Source organism: Oryzias latipes, chromosome 5, assembly GCF_053564925.1.
Source record: "Oryzias latipes strain Hd-rR chromosome 5, Olatipes_Hd-rR_3.1".
NCBI lineage: Eukaryota > Metazoa > Chordata > Actinopteri > Beloniformes > Adrianichthyidae > Oryzias > Oryzias latipes.
Window position 1 is genome coordinate 26504827 of NC_136241.1, and position 17192 is coordinate 26522018.

At 41.0% G+C, this 17192-nt stretch overlaps 1 protein-coding gene across 2 annotated transcripts in view; it reads right to left on the bottom strand.

The window, feature by feature from the left end:
* Nucleotides 1–17192, bottom strand: part of klhdc8a (kelch domain containing 8A) — a 51665-nt gene that overhangs the window by 3879 nt on the left and 30594 nt on the right. For both annotated transcript variants that reach the window (XM_004069045.5, XM_020703407.3), the window contains 4 exons: nt 14027–14398; nt 12070–12280; nt 9507–9671; nt 9215–9433 (listed from right to left, as the gene is read on the bottom strand). In XM_004069045.5, the coding sequence (XP_004069093.1) occupies nt 9215–9433; nt 9507–9671; nt 12070–12280; nt 14027–14191 (760 nt within the window). In that variant the 5' untranslated portion in view covers nt 14192–14398. The remainder of the gene's footprint in view (nt 1–9214; nt 9434–9506; nt 9672–12069; nt 12281–14026; nt 14399–17192) is intronic.

Below are 17192 nucleotides of genomic sequence, written 5' to 3' on the forward strand. Positions count from 1 at the left end.
TATTCTGCTTCGCCATCCACAACCTTCTCTCAAATAACATTCAGTGACTTGTATGCAAAGAAGCAAAAACCAAGTGAAAAAAAAATGAGAGCGGTTGCTATAGAAACATTGACTCAGACTGACTTGGACCAATCCCAGCTTACTGGTGACCCCTGGTTCCATCATGGAGGCGGCCATCTCACCAAGAAATGACGACTAAAATGACTTAATTTGGTTGAAGCCAGAAGTAAACATTTTAAATAATTGAATAAAACTTTTGTGGGGAAAAAATAAAATTGACCCCCCCCATCCAACAGCTTCCTGTCTGTTTCCATGAAACCTTCCTGATAGGACTTTAGCGCAGGTGCAGAGATCTCTAATTTTGTCCCACCTCCCAACAGCCTCTGGAATCCCACAATGCCGCTGGTGACCCCATTAAAAATGAAGGTGAGCGGAGCCACAGGTGCAGGAATTCAGCTTTTTAACTTAATCTCCTGATTGGGTCCACATCGATCAGGGCTCTCTGCATTAACCGTGGCAGCAGAAAGGGAAACAGCCGTCAACATCTCCTCTCACCAAAAATTCAGCCAAACAACAGCCTGTCCCCTTCACGCTTTGTTGTGAAGATGGTAGAATGCTTCAATCAGGGAAAGGGAGGCCAGAGCAGAATTACGAGTGAAAAATAAGATTAAGAGACAAACAAATGAAGAAAAGGTAAGAGAGGAAGCCAGATGGGGCCAGCATACAGCTGTAATGAATAGAAATTCTTTTCTTTTCCAGACTGCTTTAGTTACACTCAAACTAAGAGACTGGAGATCACAGCTGGCCGTCCGCTCTGGTTTGTTCTGTACTGCAGACAAATCTCCACCTCTGTTGGATGTGTCGTTTTTCTTCAGTTCTTTACAATCGGCCATAGTTTTTAATGAGGAGTATAGATCACTAAAAAAATAACAAAACTACAACTAGTAATTTCTTTTGTGAGGGATATCCTGTCCACTAAAAGCCCACAGAGGACGGGGTCTGTTATGCTACGTTTACGTCGGCCTAAGGAAACGCGTGTTCAAGCAACCACTTCAAAGGAAAAGTCTTTGCGCGTTTCGAGTTTCCACGTACAAAACTGTCACAGTCATGCTTCACTACGAGAGTTTTTATGCCGTATTCAGGCTCTACATGCAAAACACACGACCATCGAACGCGTGTTGCAAGTTTGACCAGACTGAGCTTTGACCAGTGAGAGACTTGGATTTGGCAGTGACGTGTGGACGGCGTCTCTTTTATTTCACGGAAGTGCCAACTGTTTGAAAAGCGTTCACGGAGGAGAAATTAATTATTACGGTTTGTGAATTCTATGACACCATGTCTTTCATGGTGCGGAATAGAGCTGTGAAAGAAAACGCCTGGAGCCAGAGTCACCAGATCTGCGCCGCTCTGACATTTTGCATCAACTCTCTTCCAACTGTAGGTACATGAACGTATCGGGTCGCCAAAGTCCAGAGTAAACATCAAGAACCTGCGTTCAATGCATTCTTGAACACCTGTAGGCGTAGCATGACATTAACCGTTGTCATTTTTTGTTTGTTTGACATGACAGAGATGAGGCTGCACCAGGGTGTAGCGGTTAGCACTCGCTACCAGCTCAGTGGTCTTATGGTAAAGTGTCCATCCTGAGACTGGAAATCGTGCACCAACCTGATCCAGCGGGGAGCTGATTTGGAAGAATTTCTGACCAATCAGCATCACCCTCCATGTCCATGTCTGACTGGCTGGTTTTTGTGGCACATTTGTAACGCGGTTCCCTGCCCTGTTTCGAGCGCAGAAGAGAGAGAATTTCTCTTGAGTAAAAATTGTTTTGTTTGCACTTATCTCTGAGTTTAAAGAGCAATATAAGTTTTTGAGCACATAAATCTCTCCAACTGTGTTGACCTGCAATGGACTGGCAAACAATCCAGATTTTACCCCACATTCACCCTTCAGTAGCTGGGACAGGCTCCAGCAACCTTGTGACCCCAAACGGTATGGAAGTGGGTTCAGAAAATGGATGGATGGATAAAAAAGATTGTTGTTTGCTGGCAGAAGTTTTTCTTTGCTTTGTAGAAAGTGAAACAGGTCTCTGATGAGATGAGAGGAGATGTTTCTTTAAGGAGTCTCACCTTGACCTGGAACAGTCGCAGCAAATTGTCCACGTTCTCATTGCTGGGGGATTGAGCCAGCCCTTGGGGGCCCCCTACTGGGCTGTTGATACATGGCACTTCAGGGGCTAAGAACCCCCCCAAATCAAATGACTAACATTATTTGACTTTTCACCTTCGATTCCAATGAGTTTTTCCTGTTTGTCCTAGTGTGAAAGCGTCCCACCCTCCTCTTGCTGTCCAGATGCCTCCCAGAGTCTCTCACATATTAACCACAGGTTGTGGTTTGGGGTAAATTTATGACACCAGCAGAAGCCAAAACAATTTTATATTTCTCAGAAAAGAACCGTCCCATGATCCATTTTTTACATCCTTGCATTTCACGGAGATGCCGTCGCCTCCTCTCCACGCACGACTTCCAAACCGTCCTCAAAGGGTGAAATGATTTTTCGCCATAACCTTCTGGCTCCAATCCTCTTTGACTGAGCTGCATTTGCAAGCTAGATTCCCTCGTTTTTTCCCCCTTTTTTGCCTCAGAGGGATTATAGGAGTCTTCGTGTCAAGCTTTCCTTTGTGGAAGCCGGCAGCCGTGTTCTCTGACAGGAGACGGCAGAGCAGAAAAGACACAAAAAACATGAAGAGAGGGGCAAAACAATGCAAAGAGGGAGATGAGTTGATTCTCTGAAGACTGGGCTTTGTAGTCGGCGTGATGGTAATTTCACTCGCAGCGCTTTCTCCTCGGTAATTGTCCCCCGTGATTAAAAACTAGAGAGGGACGGTGATTAGTTTGGGGCCTTTGATGGATTGTGTCTGTCACATGTGAAGTTGCAGATACTGCTGACCGCCGACATGATCCTCCCAGAAAGAAACCCCCTTCAGAAGTACTTTTTCTTTATTAATCTGCAGAGAAGTGCAATGCTTTTTTTTATTCTTCTCTATTTTCCTTTGTGTTTTAGTCCTGGAGTCATAAATCAATTATGCAACATGGGAGCCCTTATTGTTGGGAGAGCGGGCTGCATCGTTTGTGGAAATCATTTGTGTTGCTGGGCTGCGCCTGCTCCAGCAGGACCAATAAAGGTGCAGCTTTGTTACAGAAGCGGTAGTAAAAAGCAGCCAAGGTCATTACTGCTGGAGTGTTCACGAGAAACAACAGCAAAAAACAGCAACCGACTCAGATTAGCAACATTCATCTGAGACTTTTGTTCTCAGACAAGCTGCAGCTTTTATTTTGAAATCCTTCCTGCACATCAGTTTTATTACTAAGCTGTTTTAGGGATAAATTTAATGTTTAGTGAACACAGAAAAACTGCTGAGGACAAAGAAATCCACAAGCTTTTCTGCTATAAAAGGCCGGTGGTGGCTGTGTCCTTCAGAGCAAATATCCGGTGCTTGTGGACTTGTAACCTGTGTTTATGGAGGACGAGAGCTAAGGAGCTCCTCTGCAGGGAAAACATCTGATGAAGAACTTTACACAAATCTGAAAACATCAACTAACAAAAAACAGCTCAAGGCATGACCTGAGGAATAAAGTACTGCTTCTAGCCCTGGAATGAGGGAAAGTAAAGAAATCTGAAAGGTGCAGTTTCTCAAATGACCACTAGAGGCTGTTTGTAGAAGTGAGCCAAAAGATTCTGATTTAAAATGAACCAACATTTACGTCAAAAATGACACGAAACCAAACCTCATACCTATTTCTTATATTAAACACCCAATCTGAGTAAAATTGTGTTTTTAAAATGTTCTTGTTCATTTTTCTGGAGGACACATATAAAGAAAAATTAACATCAAAACTGCATTTTTGAGCATTTCTTTATTCAAATCGTTGTGAATCAGGAGCAGACTGACAAATGCGGTGTGAAAAGAGCTTATTTGCAACATAAAAAATCTGATGCACAAGCTGAGCTCTCCGTGAGGATAAAGGAAAGGGGAAACGGGGGGCGGGGCTGCTCTGCACCAACAGTCCCGCCCACAACTCATAGGCGAATCCTATTGACCTACTGCCGCTCTGCAGAAACTGTCCTAGAAAATGACACCGTTTTTTTAAATTTAGCCTAAAAACAGCGTCATCATAAATGAAAGACCACTAGGTACTCTTTGAAAATAAATAAAAAGATGATCGGAGTGGGTCTTAACAGACAAAAATGAGCTTTAAAAGAGGCTCAGTCTTTAGACTGAAGACTTTCCAAGGGGTTCTCAATTTTTTTAAAGAATTTTTATCAGGATGCAATTCTCTTGTTTAAAGATAATCGTGTTGTCATTTATTTATAGTAAACTTATTTTAAGGTAATTCTCAGAGGTGTATTATTTCAAAAGTCTTAAACATTGAATTTTGTAAATATTTAATCAACAAGGTGAAAGTTCCAAACTTTAAGGATTCAAAAGTGTTTTGCAGCTGACAGAAATGTTCCAAAAATGCATTTCTGAAACTTAAACTAGCACAAATTGAAAGATGGTGACAGCAGAAACTGGGAAAAGTGCCCCATGCAGACTCGTCTTTGCAGAGTCGAGATGGTGAAATGCATGAGTTGGTTTTTCCGGAGAGGATTGTGAGTTTTTCAAGGCGGAGTTGTCTCGTTCTGCTGAGACAGATGTGAGCAGCAGGTGGAACAGAGGCGGCTGACGTCTGTCTGCTGCCTTCCAGGCCGCTCAGGTGAGGATGGCCTGACATCTGCCCCCTGGGTGCCCATGACTCTGCTGAACGTGGAGACTCCTGCACCTGCAGTCAAACAGCTGCAGCCACAGCTTTCTGCTCCGGCGTCGCAGCGTCTCACATGTCTGCTTTCAGAGGTTTCTTCATTCTGGTTTCTCCTCAGTGGAGCTTTACTTCCATCATAATGAAGGTTTTCATTTTGTTTCTTCTTTTCACTCAAGAGCGGCTGGGTAGCTCGGTTGGTAAGGTGGGAAGCTACCATGCAGGAAACCAGGGTTCAATTCCCGGAGGGGAATGAGCAATGGTACTGGGGGCAATTACCATATCAATGGCGAGCAGTTAACATCACCCAGTGAGGGTCCTTAGGCAAGACCCTTAACACTACTGCCTCCCGAGCGCAGTTTCGGCTGCAGCTCACCGCTCCCCAAGGGGATGGGTCAAATGCGGAGAAAGAATTTCCCTTCGTGGGATAAAATACAGTGTATAAAAAAAAAAAAAAAACAAAAAAAAAAAACACATAGTATAGCTTCTTCATTTGTCCATTTTTATTTCGTCTTATCTGCACAAAACACTTAACATTACATAAAAAATATGCTAAAAGATCAATTTAATAATAATGATTAAATTAAACAGGGGCTGCACAGTGGGTGTAGTGGTTAGCACTCTCACATCAGTGAGGAGGCGTTGGTTCAAATCCCTGCTATGTGACGTTTGCATGTTCTCCCCGTGCATGCGTGGGTTTTTTCCTCCCAACGTCCAAAAACATGCTTCATAGGTTAGATGATTCCAAATTGTCCCTAGGTGTACCTGTGCTAAGATAGGCTCCAGCAACCCTTTCTCCCCAAAAAGGATACAGCGGGTTCAGAAAATGCATAAACAAAATATTCATTATCTGGGCGGTATTCCAGAAAGCATGTCTAAACTATCCTGACTTTAAGCCTGAACTCTGGCTGAAATCCGCCTGAACTTGCTTACTCTGAGTATGTCGGTTCCAAAAGACTGGATATGAGTTAGTCTAATCATGCTCGACTTGGTAACCCTGGGTTAATGCACGTGCACAGCAGGTACATAAAGACATTCTCAATGGATCGCCGATTTCCGGAGTCACCATGGAAACGCGTGGAGAACAAAAGAGAGCGCTATTCTTCAGTGAGATGGAGTCGGAGATTTTAATAACGGCGTAAGAAGATTATAAGACCATCAAAAAAGTAACACGGCTGCATCAGCAAAAGAAAGAGTTTCTGCTTGGAGAACGGACAGAAAAAGAACGGACAAAGGAAACGCAGGAGTTTCTATCTCATTTCTATTTTCATTGTGCACTTCTTGAACTCTCATATGTCTTTGAGCCTGCAGATATATAATCATTTTTATAACTATAAAATGAATGAAACAAAACAGATTTTCATCATGAAACCAGATACCATATCACAGAATTTATCGTTATACTAATGCACAGTAGGGGTGCTATATAAACTCATCATCCTCTCCCTCCCTCTCACTCATGGTGCAGAAAGAGTTAAACATAACAGGATAAAATAATGCGGCAAAACATAGGAAAACAGCGACAACTAAACACATTTAGTCAAAAACCCACACTTAAATCCAAATCCGTCCAGACAGGCAAAGGGAATGGTATCCCACAATCCCTTGCGGTGCCGATCTAACAGCAGCACCAAAGTTACACCTACTTAATTTAATTAATTTGAATGAAAGTAAAATAACTGTCTGATAACTACGTGTTATTTTTAAGTTGACTTAACTAAAAAGAATTGATTTATCTTAACTAAAGCAATTAATTAAGTTGGATCAAAGTAAAAAGTTTATCTTTCCAACATCCATACGTGGTCTTATCACCCTCTCATGGTGGAAAAAGTATTATCTGAGCTTCTTCATCCATTAAATCATCTTCAAATGGACACGCCATGCTGCTTCACCTCTCTGAAAACAAACTAACCTTCAACTAAACCTGCTCCAGACCAGGTTATGTTCAGAGCATGAGTTGCTATGGCAACTTGACCTACCCTGAAAGATACCTCCATTTCTGGAACCGAAAGCTGAGGTTGTCAACTTCCTTAGCCTCAAACTTACCGTGGGAGCTAGCATAACCTGCTTTCTGGAATACCCCCTTGCTTTGCTCGCACTGAAACTGATCATCTTTTGATCTATGGTACAAGTGTTCCCAGTCGTCTTTTGATTATTATTCTGCAGTTTTTAGCCAAAACTCAAAAAGCCTGCGTCGTTTTCTAGGACATAGTTTCTGCAGAGCAGCAGGAGTTTGTTAAAACTTCACCTCTGAGTTTTGGGCGTGACAGTTGGCATGAAGCGACCCCTCCACGTTGGTGAGAGCTCTCTGTTTACATGCTCCCAAGCCTCACAAAACAAAATCTGGTGTGGACGGCTGGTGTGCAGCCCCTCACACTCCCAACCTAACATTACCAGTACAACAAAAACGGTGAGCAACATCTGAGTTATCCAGACGTTCAGTTCTGAGCCAGATGCCAACTTAGACGAGGAAAGCGAGGACGTACATTTGTCTGCAAGTGGATGGATAGAAATGGAGCTTGTGGCCCGCCAGGTATATATTCCAATATTTTTCCAATTTAATTTTTTTGTTGGTTCCTGATTCACAATTATTTGCATAAAGAAATACTCAGAAATTTAATTTTGAACTTATTTTCTTTATGCATGCCCTCCATCATGAGAAAAATGTCACAAGAACACGTTAAAAACAGAAAAACATAATTTTCATAGGAGTGGGTCTCATCAGCTCTAGTTAACTGTCCTTAAAGCAAACTGGACACATCTTCCTCTATCCAGTGTGTTGGGCTTTCCCTGCGCTCGCCGCATCCAGTCTACGATATGACATCCGTCGGCGCGCGTGAATCTTATCGCTGGCAAAGTGAATGGATGAGTAACACGACGCCAGCGTGTGATAGCAAACCGCACGACTGTGTGCAGAGATATTGCTGCAGATTGAAAATAAAACAATCTGTTTCTGGATCTTGTAATTTGAAGCGCTCCTCATCCGCAGCCTGCCTCCCCAACAGCTCATCCACCATCTCATCTCAGCCAAAATTAGATTGGAAAAACGGCGTGTGTGTCTGCGCGCATCACGCAGGTGTGTGTTGGCAGCCGTCCTGTCCTCGTCTTCCTTTTGCTCTCACACCCAAGTCAAAGCCTCTCCCCATTATCATAAATTAGTGCTATCGCTCCCCTGTTCTGCTTTATTTGGCTTGCTTTGGAGTGTGACTGCTTGCCCAGCTGTCGAGAATGACTTATTGATTTTTGCTTCCCCATTCCGCCTTCCGCTCCCTCCTCAATTTGTTCACCTGTTACTCCGGGCCGTCTCTGCCAGATGGAGGTGTGAGGGATCTGGCTGCACTGGTGGGCACCAACTGTGCTCACAAAACACCCGAGGAATAAGCCTCTTTCAGTAGATAAAACGCTTTTTTTACACAGAAATCTACGTTTGACATTTAGAAACCTTCAAAGAAAGATAATAGAAAATTAGAAGTTGAAAAGATAAGGTGAAGCGAGTTTGTTTCAGAAAATTGTTCTTGGAGAAGGTCCCATTAAAAATCATTGTCAGATTAAAAAAAAGGCTCTTTTTCAGAGGCGATCCGGTCATAACAGCAATATTAAGCATGTGTGGAGCAGACACACACTAATACAATGGCACTACTTTATAGTTTTTATTTAGTAATTTTCCCCAGTAACATCTGTCTACACTCATCACTCCCATAACCTCACTGTGGCCAAATGAAATCTTGATGTGTTTTGTGTCCATCTAGCAAAGCATATGAAAGTCAGAGTTTTTGCTAACTTGACCATTTAACGCCAGAGCTTTTGCTCCAGTGTTTCCATTCTTTTGACCACCGTAACCCTTCAATCGTTTACACAATTAACGCCAGTCCATCAGATTCTGAAGCATCAAAAAGCAGCCGAAGTGCAACACTTTCCAGTAGGGAATTGTTTACGCAATCCATCTAGATCAGCGATTTTGCAGTTGTTTGAAGTTTGAAGTTGTTGTTAATTGATTTTGTTTTTTAAATAAATAAATAAAAAGTTTTTTTTGTAGATATGCCCTTAATTACATTTCTAATATCTAAATTAGACAGAAGAAAACACATTGTTAGCAACAAATTGAGAGCTGTGAAGTTGCTATGGCAACATTTTACAGGGCAGCATCAAACATTTTTTGGGGTAAACGAAATGGAAACCTTTTTAGATGATTATCCAAAAATTTGATTGATTATGCATTTCTGCCGTTACGTCAAACCATTTTTTTAATTTTGGCAGTTATATTGTTGGAAAAATGAAATTTAAGGAGTATATGACTCCTTTAAAATTATATATACATTTTATTTGTATGAGAATTTTTACTTGACTTTTTCAAGTAAGCGTTGATTTCATAGAAGGAGCTGCGTTATGCGACGTGTGGCGTCCGTTTCTGTACCTTGGTTGGTATCGAAAACATTGATGTTCTTGGTGAACTTGGAGCTCTGGTGTCCTCCTCCCTGCCGCAGTCCTCCGAGCAAACACAGCCTCCCGTCTGGATCCCACAGCACACCTGCATAGGTGCGTTTACACGGAAGAGCAGGGAGTGAAGTCCAAGAGCGGGTCTCTGTGTCGTACGCCTCAAAAGCCTTCACTGGACGCTTACACTGACGGCCCCCTTCAAGAAGAACACCCCCGTGAGAGCTGGTTTGAAAAAAAGCCCAAACAGAAACTCTTGGTAGGGTTCCTACCTGCAACGTAGAGCTTGCTACCAATCAGGTGTGTGATGGCATCGTAGCGTGGCGTGGTCATTGGAGGAAGCAGCCCCCACACATCCTTCCTGAGGTCGTACTGCTGAAGGATGCTGCGAGGGAGGAGGTCCGCACCCATCCCACCCACAGCCAGGGCCCGGCCATCTTCAGGGGAAAAATTTAAAAATGGCATAATATTTACATAATAACCCAAAGTTTTTAACAGCTCAAAACCAAAGTCACGTAAAGACCAGTCGGCCAAAACCCTCGAGGGACATCTGCACACATGCAAACGCACTTATGGATATCACGCATGCATCACAAAAGACCGAAATTTCAAACGTGTAAAATGTACACAGTGCCTGTGTGACACCACCTTAAGTCAGTGTTTCTTTAAAAACCGTATTTAGTTGTTGCAGAAAAAAACATACAGGCATCTGAATCATTAAAAAGTGTTTTTCCTCTGCAGCTTAAATGTTTGTATTTTTCCCTATAGTCGATAGTTGTATGAAAACAAAATGTTTGGTCAAATTGAAATTATTCAGAATGTTGAAATGGCTCCTAAAGATTTTTTTTTAAAAGGTTCTTATACTTTTAGTGTGAAAATACTTTCAACTCTGCGACGAGCCACAAGGCTGTGACCGACGCAGGAGCGGCGGGAGTTCAGCAGCAGAGCACAAAAGCAAAAGAGCATGTCTGGCACTTCGGAATGACACCTCTGGAGCAACAATGGAGAGTCTTCAGGCATTGAAAGGTGGTGGAAATAAATCCCTGCATTGAATATGAAACAAGCTGCTGTGTGTGAGATATGACTTTTTCAACTGTTTTTGTTTTTCAATGGATCTTTTGATGAGCTTTTGTGAGCTCATTTCCAAAATCAATCCGTAATCAGTTAAAACTCATTCCAAAAAAAAAACCCAACTCCTTTCAAAAAAACTTTGAGGCAAACAATGGCTCATTAGCTAAAGTTCATTATCTATAATTTAGAACAGAATGATTTGAAAAAGTATCAATAAAATAAAGTATTTGAGTCCATTTATTAACTGGCTATCCTTTTGGAAGTATATTTGTTTTTATTTGGCTCTACTGATCGTTTGTCACACTGTTTGCCCATTTCTCAGCAGCTGGGGATGAGTTTGGGGGGGATAGGACGGCGATAAAAGACCAGAAGATGGAAAACTGATGAAAGTGTTGGAGAGACCAGATGAAGCCAGAGAGAGAGAAACGTGCTGCACAAGTCAGAGAGAGAGTTTCTGCAGAGCCCGAAGCGTGGAAACAAACCAAACACAACCTTCTGGACTTTCATTTTGTTATAACTTTTAGCACAAACTTAAAGATTTCTGCATTTTTTTCCCTTCCAAATAAATCACTGATTCTGCTTCAGTAGAGGTGCTGATTCACTTTTTTTAAGGTACTTTGAGGTTTCTGGTATAAAAAGGCGTCATTTTTGTGAATGTGTGTTTGTTAAGCTAATTTCCATTTATTTCAAAACTGTTTCAAGTTCCACTTCAATTATTTTTGAACCATTTTAAAAGCGTTCCCAGTGGTCTTTTAGCCATGATTATGCAGTTTTTAGCTCCACAAAATCTGTCATTTTCTAGGACAGTCCTGCTGTCTTATTTAGTGCAACTTCACTAGCTTTTTTTTAATATAGCCTATTGTGTTCTATGCCCTGATTGGCTGTTGACATTTTACTGAATGTGTTCAGTTTCCAAGCCTACATAAATCTTGGCTTTTACTATACAATACTGGATTTATTTTTCTGTGGAGGTTTGAACTTTAAGAGCTAAAATAAGAGAGAAAAGTGTGAAAATGTTCATGTTTGTCTGAGAAAAGAGTATAAATTATGGTGAGTGAGTTTTACAGCCTTAAACATCTAAGATCCCACTTTGTGGACCCATCACGGTTATTTTTAGATAAACGAGGGGTTAATTTTATATTAAAAATGTAAAAATATATTTAAGTTAAGTGGAGTTCTCCAAATAAAACAATGAAAAAGTGCATTTTGATCTGTATATTTACCTTAATCCTACAGAAAAAAAAAAGAGGGAAAATCTGTTAGAAACACACATTGATGTGCGAGCTTTCTCCTTTAAGTTTATCCACAGATGTTCTGACATAATCTGAGCTTTGGCTGCAGATGAATGGATGATGGAGGCTGACGAAGCCTGAAATCCAGTAAGACTGAGCTCAGGAGGCTCTGCTGGAAAGAATGGGATAAACCACCTAAAGGGGAGCAAAGCCTCGAGAAACACCTGAAGCTGTGACTGCCGCTGCATTCCACCTCCCAACAGCTCCCAACAATGCAGCTGCACTTCTGCTCTGCAGCTTTGCTGCATGTTTTTACAGACAGATGGACAACAAAACACTCTTCTACCCCAAACCAAGAGAAGAAGCTGACGATCCATGACGATTTCCATGTTTGGGTTTGACATGGTTAAAACACTTTAATGCAATTAGAGGATCAGATTGCTGGTGCAACCTTTATCATCTCTCCTAAACCGCTGTGCAGCAGAATTAAGACATATTAGGAGGTTAAGAGTCAGTCTGTGGTAATCCATACCTTTCACTGTGATGGATATACCCATCAGAGCTTCCCGCAGAGCACTCCGCTTCCTCCACCTCCCCTCCTCTGTGTTGTACATTTCCACCGCCTTTAGGGGGTTCTGGTTCTCTCCCACTCCTCCCACTACCAGGACCTGCTTCCCAAGCACTGCCACGGCAGCTCCAGCTCGAGAGGTGGGCATCGGGGGCAAGCTGATCCACCGGTCCCCCTGCAAACGGGGCACAGATGGAGCTTTAGAGGCGGGCTGACGTTGATACTTCTCTGATTGTAAGTTCCGAATAAAAGTTAAGAATCTCATAGTTGGTGCACTTCTTCACACAGCTTTAAAGACCAACTTAAATAAAACCCAGGTTTTTGGTGTTTTCAATATGTACTGTTGGCATAGAGGACATATAAAAACATTTAAGCTTAAAATTGTGTTTCTAACTATTTCTTTATTCAAGTTGAAGTAAATTAGGACCAGTTGAAAAAAAACTGTTCGAAAAAGACTGTAGCTGGATGCATTCTGATGCATCCACTTGTATTTCTTTGTTTTCCTTATGCAAGGAAACTCAAAACTGTACGACTGGATAGCTTAAACATTGCTCGCCATTTTTATAGTGTTAAAGTGAGGGCTATGAGTGGCTGTAAACTAGCGGGAGAGAATGTAAAAAGATTTTAAATTATTTAATCTTTTTTTTATCCATCCATTCGATGGAAGTGGGGGCAGGCTTACTCTGTGGCAAGGTCCCGCCAACAACTCAGAGGTGAATTTCAAATGAACAACTGCTGCAGAAAGAAGTCCTAGAAAATGACCCCTTTTTTATTTTGGCTAAAGATTTAGATAATCATACTTAAAGGCTCCCCAAAATGCTTTTAAACTACATCACAAGATGATCAGAGTGCATCTTTAACGTGCTGATCATCCAAAACCATCTGATCTACAGGGCTTTTGCGTCACAGAATTTACTGTAAAACTCCTAAAGAAAAGCAGAATTAAACATGTTGAAAAAGTGACAATTCCTTTAATGTAGTAACACTAGATGAAGCTTTGCTAAAATTTCAATGAGGAAGACCTCCTCACTGCCAGATTGTTGCATGACTCTACAAACCATTATCCATTAAGGCTTTACTCTGAACGAATAGCTAAAAAGCCCGCCTTTCCTCTCAGGCAATCAATCTTTTTTGTCTTTAAATGCATGACTGGCTGTCTTTCTGCATTCTAGATGGTTCATCTGCCGTCCACCCTGTCCTCCACCTGGAGTGAAGCTTTGGAATGGTCTGGTCTCTAACCACCATCAGTGCTTTGGCTCTAGGGTTTATAGTTCATCCCAACCATGCAAGACGCCATCGAGCCAGACCCTAACCCCCATAATGAATGGCTTTTATCACATTTTTCTGTAACAAATACATTTTTACTTAAATTTCCACTTATTGACTTTGTTTTGGGATTGCTTGAGTCAGGTTTTTTTCTTTACCTAGTAACCACCATCTTGGCAGGATATGATGTCACTAAACGCAAGTCTGGCAGCTACTTCGAAACAAAACCAGCAACCATTTTTGTGTTATGATCCATGTTTAACCATTTAGCGTTAAAACGATTGGAGAATTACCTTTTGAAAAAAAAAAAAAAGCCCCAAGTAGTTACTTGGTGAACTGGTATTTAGGTATATAGCAGTCCCTCGCTATATTACTGTTTACCTTTCCGGTCTCGCTGTTTTTTTTCAGTGCAATTCTGGATTTTTAGTTTTTAAACAATGCAGTGTATTCTACATCCCGCTTATCTCCGCTCTAGAATCTGCTGGAAATACATGACCATCAAAGAGTTCCAGTTTTTGAAAGAATGTAAGTACTGGAACTAAAGCTCTGTTGGTAAAGGGTTAACACATAATTGACTATCAGAACGTTGCTAAATTTACGAGTCCTAGCACTTTGTGAGTAAATTGTTACACAATGGGTGTAACACTTTCCATACCTCAGGAGAGTAGAGGTCCAAAGCCGGGCATGGTCGCCCTGCAGCATCACAACCTCCGAGCATGTACATCTGCCCCCCCACCTCAAACAGTGAGTGGTAGACACGCCCGCTCGGCAAGCGTGCCAGGCTCTGCCAATGAAACTCATTGGCACTTGGGACAGCCATGACCGCCACACCTTTAGGAAGGCTCTGAGATGAGGAGGAGGCCCACAGATTAGGAATAGACGGCGTGGGAAAGATGAAGGCGGAGGACCCCAAGGACAGGAAGGGCCTGTGTACTGTCAAGGTGAAGTGGAAGAAAAGCGGTCAAACTGGATCTAGACTGGGATCGGGTCTAGTCTATTCTGGATGTTTGCCCCCACTGGGTCAGTCCTGCAGAAACACATCATAAAGCTTAATGTAAGATGACTCATCATTTCCAATGAAACGTGGGTTTCTCTCATTATGTCTATGACACCCAGCAAGATCTGAAAAACACAAGATTCCTGCAGGAAATGATTACAACGTTTTGTCATAACTGCTATCATGCAATTACACTAAGAACCTTTCCCCAATGTGGGACTAATAAAGGTTTTATGATTACATGTTACCAAAAAAGAAAAAAAACACTAGAGCCAAAGAACCAAAAAAAGTGAAAATAAAAGAATTGAAAGATGCAAAGTACTATACTATTTAACAAGAAAATGAATTAATAATTAATAGTGGAGAATTTAGAGAAAATTGAAGTTCCTAAAGGAAACAGTACATTTAACGGCACCTGGGCCGATTTGCTTATTTTCAAGACTTTGCCAGTATGATTAATGTGTAGCGTGGAATCAACAAAGTCTCAAATGTGGAGAGACATCCAGGAATACACACACAGCTTTTGCCCAAAAGTGTCCCGATTGAGATGAGAAAAATAGTTGTTTGACAAAAATCTATTGGAGAAGCGTATTAACTGCTGGTCAATTACGACATATTTGCTCGTTTTGTGGCCTCTTGGAAAATAGTTCTCATCGGAACCTATTAAATGAAAGAGGATACAAAAAAAGAGAATATCTCTTTATGAACTTTCAAATTAAAAAGGCGAAACTGATCCAAATTGCTCTTTGAGTGGTAAAGGTTTCCGACCCCTGTCCTAGAATATAGTTGGACATTTTCACATGGAAGTCAACTCTTTATGGAAAGACCAACATGTAATGTTGTCAGTGTGTTTCATTTTCAAGTAAAAAAAAAGTGAAACTTAGAAATATGCTTTTATAACAACCACATGCATAAAAAAGTCAGAGTATGTGATCACTTGATGGGTATTAAAGAGTTAACGTCATTATGAGATTCATTGCAGTTCTTAATGTCCTGCTGGTTTTCCACTTAATCCTGGGTTTATATTCAGTTTACTGCACAACAGACACGTTCATCCCACAGATAACCACACTTTTCATGTTTGTTTCTCTTTCCCTCTAATTTCAGGCCTTAACTTGATGGATGACAGTGGACTTAATAAAGAAATTATGGGATGACGGTCTTGGTAACAGCATGCAGAAAAGGTCTCCTCTGAAATTATGTGTGTGCTACCCATTTCCTAAACCCGATCACATCTCATGACCCCAATTAACCTGATCAGATGAGAATATCAGAGCCCAGAATAATAATGAAGCAGAGTTTGATTTTAACCAAACAAGTACTCGTTCTCTCTAAAATACCTTTGGAATTTGTCCTTGATACTTTTTTCTTTTTTAACCAGCTAGGTAAAAGTCTTACATTTTGTCCAGATATACATTATTGGCAGAACAACATTACTGGAGGAAAATGTTTGACGATTTCTGGTTAAAAAAAGAAATGAGAAACTGGTAGGGATGGCCCGTTTGACACGGATGTTCCCGCGCTTGTTTCACCTTCATGAAGCAGAGTGGTTCGGCACAATGTTTCGGGGCGTGTGTCAACTAGCGCAGATCACAGCACCAAATCCATTGTTTGGTCAAACCACGGTTTAGATGTCACTTGTGTTTGAACAGGTAGGCGCACTATTCTCTATAAATACAAATGAATCCCGAACGTTTCTCGACCAGTTCTATTGTTTCCCCTGTATTGGAATCAGCGTCAGGTCATTGCACTTTACCATGGCCCTGAATGGTTGGTTCATTTTTCCGACACAATTAAATGAACCCCGTGAAAGCTTCATGGGGCCTCTACGCCCATCCCTAGAAACTGGTGATGTGGGAACCACAACTTAAATGCTTTCATAAACATGACAAAACCATGAACAAAGGAACCAACAAAAGAGGTGACAAAGGCAGATGACTTGACAAGCTGACAATTAAATAAACTGAGGATGATCAACTTAAATTACTACAGCTGTGGATGATTAGAGACTTGAACCAGGTGTGACAGTGAAACCCAACATTACAAGAAAAGTGAAACCAAACTATGTAAAGCAATGAACACAGTTCTCAAAGAAGGAAATACAAAAAAAAAAACATACAATTAGGCACTTTTAATGTTACAGAAGTTGAAAGCTAATGTGACTCAAATTTGAAAAAAGATACTTCTCTTTTTTAGCGCAAACTCACACTACACAATGACTTTTAGATATAGATGTATGAAAACACTCTAAAACTGAGTAGTTACCATGGTTTGCATGGAATCTGTCATAAACTAACAAGTATATTTACATATATAAGTAATTTGGCTTACTTTTTAATTATGTATATAGTTATGTACAATTTATGTGGACAACTTTTGCATTTGTCCTTGATAAAAAAATGACATATAATGCAAGTTTCTCTTATCTGTCTTAAGCAGCCATATAACTCTTCCTTTCCCCCTAAAAAAAAACAAGGTTGCATCCGAATTCCTTCACTACATAGTGCACTATACAGTGCGTTTGCCATTTTGTAGTGCTGTCTGAAGCTACAAATGAAAATCCAGTACCCAAAATTCCCAGGAGTCTCTGCGATAAACCAATTAGCATCGATGCTCACTAGATTGTTTAAAAATGGACCACAATGCCTTGCTTTTGAACAATTTAATTTAAAAACATTTATTCAAGTATTTTTTTAAATAAACAAAGTTTTTATCATCAGAACACATCGTATGATGTTCATATTTCTTAGGTTTTCACTTCGTAAAATCAGTGACGTCATATTTGCAGAGTAAAAATGTTATTAGTAGTAAACATTATGTTCAA